The sequence below is a fragment of the Melanostigma gelatinosum genome, assembly GCF_949748355.1.
Source record: "Melanostigma gelatinosum genome assembly, chromosome: 2".
Taxonomy (NCBI): Eukaryota; Metazoa; Chordata; class Actinopteri; order Perciformes; family Zoarcidae; genus Melanostigma; species Melanostigma gelatinosum.
The window spans coordinates 9,111,051-9,120,423 of NC_136635.1; the positions used below are offsets into that span (position 1 = coordinate 9,111,051).

Sequence of the window (9,373 nt, forward strand, 5' to 3'; positions counted from 1 at the left end):
AAAAACTGCAAAGGTGTCACCTATGCATTTTCACTGCAGCGATACTTCAGTAGCAAGCTTACCAAGACAAAGATATTATGGATTTATTTTAAAGATGACATTTACAAAAGAAGATCACAAATCATTTTGCTCAGGCAGTATCAGGAGGCTCTGAATGGGGAATCCTGTAGCTGGGCAGATTAGAGTCAATTGTGTTTTTTGTTTCAGTCCCTAGACTGTGCATTGGAATCATAGGACAGTTGTTACATCTGCTACTAAGACACTCTCAGATCCAACCTCTCCTGATAAAAGAAACCGGCTGCTCTGGGTGTGAAACTCTGTGAATGTTGCTGAGTATGAAATGGGTTGAGAAAAGAAGCCGTTGATGGATCTTTATGTTAATGTGTCTTCATTCCGGATGAACTCTCCTACGTCGGCCTGGTGGAACACTACAATGGCCATGGGGTCCACTTGCCGACACTCCTGGGTACACTTGGCTGCCACTCCAAAACCCTGAGAAATAAAAGACACATGACTGGTTCAGAAATCCCCTCTGAACAAGGACAAAGATCTGTTTGTCACATGATCTAAATTTAACGATTCAAGCAAATACGGTGTTCTGAACGATGCATTATTTTAAGTGCAGCATATGCTCTTATGTGAGCAACGATCCCATGTGCATTTTCAGCATGAGTGGCCCCAGGGCCTTCATGTTGACCCATATTAGTCGACCACTATATCTTCAAAATAAACGGTTAAGTTTTCTAATCATTGGGAAACTAAATAGGTGAACCGCATTCCAACACTCATAGGTTAACAAGAAAAACGTTCTGATTGAAAGCGTTGAGGTCACAAAGTGAATGATTTCTGTGAACAATATGGCACCATATTTCCAAAGCTTACCAGAGGCACATCTGTCAAGGAGTAGACCACAACTCCCTGGTACTGCTTTGTGTTCTCAGTGATTCTCCCAAGCCCAGATTTCAGCACATGGTTCCCATAGAGGAAAGACTGCTCTGATCCAGGTTTCAACCACACCTTGAACTAGAAAACATGACGGGAAGCTTCAAGTAATTCATATGCATGAGATAAAATGTTCTAATTATATATATATATATATATATAAAAAATAGAACAGGATACATTGTATGCACAAACATCAGCCATATGCCAGTAAATTATCAACACAAATCTTTATTATTGAAGGTAGGGCCACCGGGACAGCCTGACAAACATACACATACTAAACATCTGGGGCTGTAGAATGTTCATTATTAGATTATTGAAGCCAAAAATACAACTAAAATTGCAATTCAAGGATGATAACATTGGAGCAAAGACAAGATGGGATACAGAGAATAACAATGTAAGTATATTAACGTATTTTATTGTTAAATACCCTATTGGCAAAACAATCTTCATATTGACCATAAGGGTGGTCTAATCTGTGGCCCTCCAGAGTACACTGCTCGTGCTATAAACTTTATTCATAGACTTCATTTGACATCAACGCAAAATGAGGCTCTACTGAAAAGGACTTCAACACGTGTACTGCCTCACGTTATCCAGCTCCTCGCTGCACCTCATTGGCAGTGAGAAGGGATGCAAATAATATAAATGTAGCACCCATACTGACCTTTGCATAGGGCGCCAGGAAATCCAGAGCTGTGATGTGCAGGCGGAATTTAATTGTCTTTGTGAACTTTCCAAAACATGTTCCCACCGACACGAGCTTGTCCCGAGAAATGTGTGTGGCCAACTTCAGAATCTTCTCACTGTGGAGAGACGATGATATTTTGGATTTCTGAATGATTTACGATCATTACGGATAGTTACAACGTGTTGTGTCCTGGATTACCTCATGTAGTACACACGGTCATTGTGCAGCCTGAAACAGTAAGAACCATCGGGTCGGTCCACTAGTAGTTTGATGTTTTCACCGATACTGTTGTGGGAGAAAAGACATGGCTCACACACGCTGGCTAACAAGGATGCTACCATGTTTATATTTACATATATATATAATTTGAGTCTTAATAGGTGAGCAAAAATGTCCACTTACTATTTGGAAAGTTTCTCAAACATGGTTTTCGTCTCTTCGTCGGTTAGTGGCCTCATCCTGAATATCTAAAAGCTACTTTAATCAGAGAGTAGTTGTATCTCTGGTGGGTAAACGTGACAACGTGGGTCAACACGGAAACAGTCACACTTTACGGCGGAAGTCGGCTGACGTCATCAGTGAGCGTAGTTCCTGGTTATTTTTTTAGCATTCTTTAGCTTTCAATCGATCGTTCGTCTTTACTCCGATAAACCGGTCGTCGTCTGGTAAGTTTATTCACTTAAAATCATCAAAACTCTTGATAATGTGTTATGTATAGAGCTGGTGAACACTAACGTGAGCATTCATTTGTTTTTACATTTTTTTTTTGTTGAACATTTGAGTCACACCTTCGAAAAACGGGCTCAGTTAGCCTGGTTAGCTAGCTGTCAGTGGAAAAAAACACGAACCTGTTAGCTCGGGAGCTAACAGTGTTAGCAGCTGTTAATGCTAACGCTGGTTATCGCTGCAGGGCAACCACCGCTCGCTAGTGAAGCTATTTGAATACACTCATAGATGTTACCATCAGTAACTATCTTTGACAACTCTCACTCGGTTGTGATTTTTAGCTCAGATCCGCCGCGTGATGACGGGAGTCTTTGCCGCAGCGGGGCGAAGTTACATAACATTAATTTGTTTGTTTAATAGCGATCACTTGCGTGTGATCTGAGGCAGAGCAACGGGTCCGTTTTAAGGGTTTCATCATTCATTTAGATCAACATTAACCACTTCTACTGTGCGCTCAACCTCAGGCTACTCATACAATGATTCACCTGCATTGAGTGCACAGTGTTCAATGTCAGCCGGAATTACAAATAAGGAAATCTACTTTGTCAGCATTTGGCAGATCATTTGATACTCTCTGTCTGAAAGCAATGATGGCTGAATTAAATGCCTAATCTATCTATCTATGTATATGTGTATATATATATATATATATATGTGTGTATATATATATATATATATATATATATATATATATATATATATATATATATATATATATATATATATCTCTGATCCTGCTGCTGTTCAGTCATACTTAAATTGTACAACTTATTCATTAAAATACCTTTTAAGCCTCTGCTCCTGATGAACTACGTGTGGGACAGCCATTATATTCAATTGTATGTTGTGTCTTTAAAGATACACTCTACGTCTTCACACATGTGATAAATCCTGAGTCACCATTTGGAGATCCTGTATTCTACGAGCATTGTGTGTCTCCCATGATATGTCATATGTCATACAATGTTGAATAGTAACAGGCAGCAGAGGTGGTTTCAGTCGTTTTGTCAGATGCTCCAAATTTTCTGTTCTCCATTTTTTTTGTCTGTCTCTAGATTATTTCGGCTCCGGGGGAGATATAAAAAATGGATTTCTTATAATAGCAGCGGTGATGATAACAGCAGAATGTACAGTGGAGCATAAGCCGATCAGTGGCCGTGTTTATAATGAAATACTTTGTTGTTCACACAAGTGATGACTTACAGAAGGTAAAGTAAATCATGTTGATCACTTGGACAACCTGTGTTTAGAGTAGGACACTGCTCAGAATCCCACGTTAAACATACAGTGCGCTGTGAGCCAATTTTGAGAATTGTACAGTAGTTTTTAATGTTTTACTACTTGCAACTAATTACTCTATGATACATTTGGAATACCCCCAAATGTATATGTACGGTAAATGTAACAAGAGTTTAAAAAAAGGAACTGTTTTTCATCACATGAGCTATATATATATACACCAACGTCCATGGCGTTAGGGTTAACCTGATTATCTGTTGGTCTTGCCAAAAGAGAGACCTGCTTAGGAAGTTGCACGCTAGGCACAAAACTGGGTTCTCAATCAACCAGCACCAAGCACATGATGCTACTTCTCACTTTTAAATATTGTTACTAGGTGGTATACATCAACTATGTATCAAAGTATGTTGGCGTTCAATACATTTATTTTTCCTACGTCTTTCGCGTGTTGACAGGAACGTGCTGCCCTGTGTTGGGGAGGGGAGAGTTCTTGTGCCAACGGTTCACCCCAGACTAACCAGTGGTCTGCGTCTGTCATCAGTTTCCGGCGTGTTTGTGGCAACACTGAACAGGAAGACAGACGCAGAGAGACGTCTCAACTGAGAACGGAAACTGCTGCGGCTTCTTCGTCAGCCTCAGAATGACTGAGTTCTGGGTTTGTTTCAGCTGCTGCATTGCAGAGCAGCCACAACCCGTGAGTGTGAAATCAACTCCAAAGACAAATTGATTTACTAATTTTTAATGTCGGGGTCAAGTGGGGGAAATTTGTCCGACATGTGTTTTAATATCTAGGTGAATAAACAGGGCAGTGTTATTCCACTTGACTCAAGCTGTGACAATAATGACTATCCACCATTCTCAGATCAAGTTCCTTCGAGGCATTGCAGTTGTGTCGTGCCTGAAATATATATATATATATATATATATATATATATATATATATATATTACATCCACTTGTTTTTACTAAAGAGTAAATAAGAAAGTGGTACAGGGCCCCCAGCTAGCCACATCCTGCTGTCTGACACAACACTTAGAATGAATGAAGTTTATTTTTGTGACGATGCTCCTCAGTGTAGTCATCCAGTCTGTCAGCTAACAGATTAGATAAAGGCAACCACGAATGTCGACCTCAGTCTCTGTTTAAGCTCCAGGTTCACTACGAATGAAAGAAAGTGCCAGAATCTATACAGGAAAGGGCTGAGCAGGCTATTGTTTACCTCGTCTCCATCCCCTCTGATTATTATTATCTTCCGTTTTTTTTTTAAAGCGCTTGTTTATGGTACTCATTTTCAGAAACGGCGGCGACGGATCGATCGCTCCATGATCGGGGAGCCGACAAACTTCGTTCACACCACACATGTAGGCTCCGGGGACATGGGCCTGGGATTGGCATCGGTACGTTTTTTTCGTCATCTTTTCGGAATATTCGACAAACAGATTGAAGAAAAAAATAAGCTTTCTGTTGTTTACCATTTACACCTTGATGTCTGTAGGTGGACCTCGTTCAAGCCCAGATGAAATCTAAAGGGGGCTACGTGCACGGAGGATCCGAAGGTTCTCAGTTGTAACAAGGTGAGAGATTCTCTACTTAGTGGAACCACAGAACTTAGACCACAAAGCCACACACGCCCTGTTCGGACTTGTTGCAAATTTATATTTGTGAGTACTTAAAGTTCAAGTTTGTTTTTCAGGAACATTCGATCACCTACAGCTTTTATAACATGAGCAACATGCAGAATGTGAGAAGCTTTATTTCCAACTTCCATGCTTTAATCCAGTGTTTAAATACAAATATAGTTTTTAGACTGGAATCTAAAGACTTCCCAGTTAACATCTACAACTAAAAGTCCCTGACTTGACCCCGCCCATGCATTTCATAACAAACTAGAAAGCTGCGCTCAGAGTTTAGATCTCTGCCAGGTGTGTCTGCAGCTGCCACTGCTGTAAGTTGTCGTAAAACACACTTCATTCAAACAAGCGGAGTGTAAGCAGCAAGACTCGAATGCATCATAAAAGACAAGTCATGCAATCGTGCCAAAACAAAATTAAAGTCACTAAGCTGTAGCAGCAGTGTGCTCAGCAGTGTGAGCACCGGAAGTTCTGTTAGCTGTTAGCCAAACACTCTGTCCGAAACTCTAAAAGTGAGCGGACTCAACTGTGTTGTCACTAGCGGCCCCTACCGGCAGGGCGGGGCGGTTCAGAGGAGTGCGTGCGGAGTCAACAGGCAGTCAATGGCACAACACAACAGGCAATAAAAGCTGTTTTGATGCAACATAATGCAGTGTATGCCGTGGACAGACAGAGGGGCACACTCAATCATGTACGCGACTGGTCGCATGATCGTCCCGGGGGAGATAATGATTGCAAAGCATGCTTCCACATGACGGCAAGCTGGTCTTAAGTAGCCTTAAAAGGAAACTGGTGGACCGCCTCGGCAAATGTTTGCACTGTACTGTATATGGTCATGTTTTATTAGGGGACTTCAGCACTCTCCCTTGAAGGAATGAATGTCCTTCCTCTTGATTAGCTTTGTTGTGCTGATAACTACTTATATTTTCCTTGTGACAGTGACTCGGTGTTCAGTAGACTGTTTTCATTCGTACGTTTTTTATTTGTTAGTTTGGTTTTGGCCTCATTCAGGCAGTAGCATTCCTTTCTACTGGCCTCAGGCAACTAACTGGTTAACTATTAATGTTGCCCACTGCCTTGTTTTTAAACTCTCGCTGGATGTTGCCACCGTCACTTTCTACTTATCGACCTCGCCTGTCTTCAGCCCAACAATATCGAACATGTTTGGAAAAACAAGACGCGAGCACAAAAGGTGACTTCTTCACCCAGACTTTGACTGAACAGGCTCAGATGTGACGGTAGACTATTGTGATTTGGCCTCAACACACACACACACACACACACACACCTCCACTATCAGCAGCAATTGAGATCCTAACATTTGTTCCACTCTCTCCCCCCCCCCCCCCGCAGCCCTTCAAAGTCTTGTGGAAACTACTGTTGTTGATATGAGGAAGCGTTTTCAAAAAGCAGTTCTGTCTGTAATGGACGCAGGACCAAAAGATGAAACTACTGCTTTTCCATAATGTTGTATATATTTTTATTTTCCATTCCTTTTTTTTTTTTTTTAATGAAAGCACTGCTATCCATTTGCTGCCATACTGTAAAGAGTAACTGTTAAGAGTAGATCAGAGGGTTTAGAAAGCTCATAATCTCAGTCAGAAGTATGCTTGTATGTATGCATGAGGACAATATTTTCAAAAATATTTGCTGTTGTAGCCCATTTGGATGCCTGTATTTATTATCTGATTTGTAAACGGACCTCATGGTGGCTGGGCCACGCTGGAGATTTGGAACATTCAGTTTCTTTCTTTAATGTTCAGAGGTTTATCAAAGGACAGGTAGAGGTGGCGAGGCAAAAAGCGATGTGTTCATTGTTTTTATTCTGAGAAATACTCATTCTCTGAGTTGCTTTCAGGGTTAAAGATTGCTGTCTTGTAATAAACTTGAAATGAGTAGAGTACACTGGATCATACATTGTACACTCACACTTGCTTAGGAATTTTTTGCATTGATTTCAACTGTTTGTTTTTTTTATACTCATTTAGATTTGAAGCATATAGAATTTTAATAAACTATGAACTTCTTTATCTGCCTTCTGAAGTCATGTTCGTTATTGGTTTTACTTGTGTCGTTTGGCAGCTTGATGCTGCAAATACTGAGCTCTGGTTCCAACGGGATTCATATTTTTCTATTTTTACCAACAGTAGACCAAGAATTATACTTGGAACTAAATCACACCACGAACGCAGCCACAAATGTGGGCCGGGTTTCATACAGTTAGTGGTATTTTCAAACCTACTGTACCAAACCTACCTACTGTACGTCCATCAATGCCTTCTCTTTGGTTCGTTGTGCTGCTGTTCCTTTTTCCGCCGCACAGTTTGTATTTCACACAGTGTCTTGTCATAACATCTTATATTTCGCTTGACATTAAATCCTTTTTCTTTACGTTTTGGGTCGATCCACCCATGATCTTGGCACAAATGATCTTGTCCCTCTGGAGATCGTAATAGTGTATGTTGTTTTTTTTGAAAACTCGAATGTCGGACCTCTTAAAGCTGACACGTGCTACTAAATAGCATTCAACCTAATGCGACCCACCTTTTGTAGCAGTGTTGCATCAATGTTAAAAGATGTTTCATTCAAGTAGAGATCACTTTCTATAAAGGGTTCCTCTCGTAGGGGAATGTAAATGAGTGCAGCTCTTATTGCCAGATTACGCTGGTTATCAGTTGTGCTAATGATCAGAGCGTGTTATCATTCTCCCTTTTTATTGACTGGCCTTGTCGTCCCTCAGTATTGTCAAATGTAGTCCAAATTTCGGAACCGGGCTCCATTGAAAATGCCTTCTTTTTCTTTTTTTTTAAATGGTGACAGAGCAGCTGCAGTATGAATATTTAATGCATGGCCCCTGCTACTTGGGGTGATCATCATGTACACACTGCTCATCAATACTTACTGTCATTCTGAGTCAAAACGTCAAATGTGTGGAGCGAACCAGCCGGCCTGGATTCATCAATACATGTCATTATCTGTACATCTTATGATTCACTAACAACACTGTGGTGGTATTAACAAGTCAAGCAAAAGTGAGTAAATTGGTGTTAAATGCATCCTATTGTCATTCTATTTATGATGAAAGAGAACATATTTTGTGTTGGTACCCAGCAGCACAAGTTACCTGATGAATAGAGTCACATTTGTAACATCTTATTATTTACGGCCTGAAAAGTGCTGGTAGCCAAATCCCCAACACAGATGTAGTTCAGCGATTCATCGTGCTAAAATATTGTCAGTGCTCATCTGTTCCTCTTTAAATGTTTCTGTAGTGATTCCTGTGTGAAAAGAGATCCACATGTGTGTAGACTAGTTTGTGTTTTCCCAGCTCTGTGCAGAATGCTGTGGCGTGTACGACGGGGCTGCAGTATATCATGTGACCAGCAGGCTGTGCTTGTGGACTGGTTGAATGTGACTTTAAAATTCGTTTCCTTTTGGATTCTTGTAATTGGACTTCTTCTATGATGATACTGTAAATATGTAACATGAAAGTAATGGATCCATCGTTTGTATGTATTCAGGGTCATGCATATTTTATGCTATTTTTCTGTATACCATCACTGGGAAGGCAGAGAGTCGGAGCAGTGTTTTTGTTTGTTTTTTTTTACTTCAGGAACTCTCTGATTTAAGGGAAGTTCATCTGTCTTTTTTTCTGCATTTTTTCAGAATAAACAACAAGAAATAAATGTTAAATGTTGATGTTTGACCAACTGTGTGTTCCATGTTTTCACTTCGAGCCAGAGAGAGGGGGAGCTCATTCTGCAGGACAGCACAAACAATTAATACCAAAAATACAAAAAGCCTTCTTGTCAAATGTTAAAAGGTAACAGAAGTGCACAGATCATTTACTTAACTAGAATAACTAATACAACAATGTGGAAATACTCTCCTACATGTGAAAGTCCTGTGTTCAAAATCCTACTTAAAATCACCCCTCTGCTGAAAAGTGGCCCCTGTGACTGATTAATATTTCCCTATGATATTGTAAGTATCCTTCTACTGCTGCTGGTTGAGGTGGAGCTACCGGTAGTTTTAACTGCCGTGGATAGTTAAGTGTTGTTTAGTCAAGTGGCACATAACCTGGGGGTCTGGGCCCCTCAAAGGTCTCACAAGATATATTTGAGGTGCCGGGAAATGA

The 9,373-nt window shown here is 40.5% G+C and overlaps 2 protein-coding genes across 2 annotated transcripts; one reads left to right on the forward strand and one right to left on the reverse strand.

The window, feature by feature from the left end:
- Positions 1 to 68: 68 nt before the first annotated feature.
- Positions 69 to 2,185, reverse strand: nip7 (NIP7 nucleolar pre-rRNA processing protein). The gene is made up of 5 exons (XM_079294966.1): positions 2,042 to 2,185; positions 1,838 to 1,924; positions 1,616 to 1,754; positions 883 to 1,023; positions 69 to 492 (listed from the first exon to the last, which is right to left on the reverse strand). The coding sequence occupies exons 1-5, from the start codon at positions 2,095 to 2,097 to the stop codon at positions 373 to 375; spliced, it is 543 nt and encodes a 180-aa protein (XP_079151092.1). The 5' UTR covers positions 2,098 to 2,185; the 3' UTR covers positions 69 to 372.
- A 32-nt stretch (positions 2,186 to 2,217) lies between these two features.
- On the forward strand, positions 2,218 to 8,941 carry cdc42se2 (CDC42 small effector 2). The gene is made up of 5 exons (XM_079294980.1): positions 2,218 to 2,304; positions 4,060 to 4,298; positions 4,900 to 5,001; positions 5,100 to 5,178; positions 6,589 to 8,941. Exons 2-4 carry the CDS (start codon positions 4,245 to 4,247, stop codon positions 5,172 to 5,174), a joined length of 231 nt encoding a protein of 76 aa, XP_079151106.1. The 5' UTR covers positions 2,218 to 2,304; positions 4,060 to 4,244; the 3' UTR covers positions 5,175 to 5,178; positions 6,589 to 8,941.
- The last annotated feature ends 432 nt before the right edge of the window (positions 8,942 to 9,373 follow it).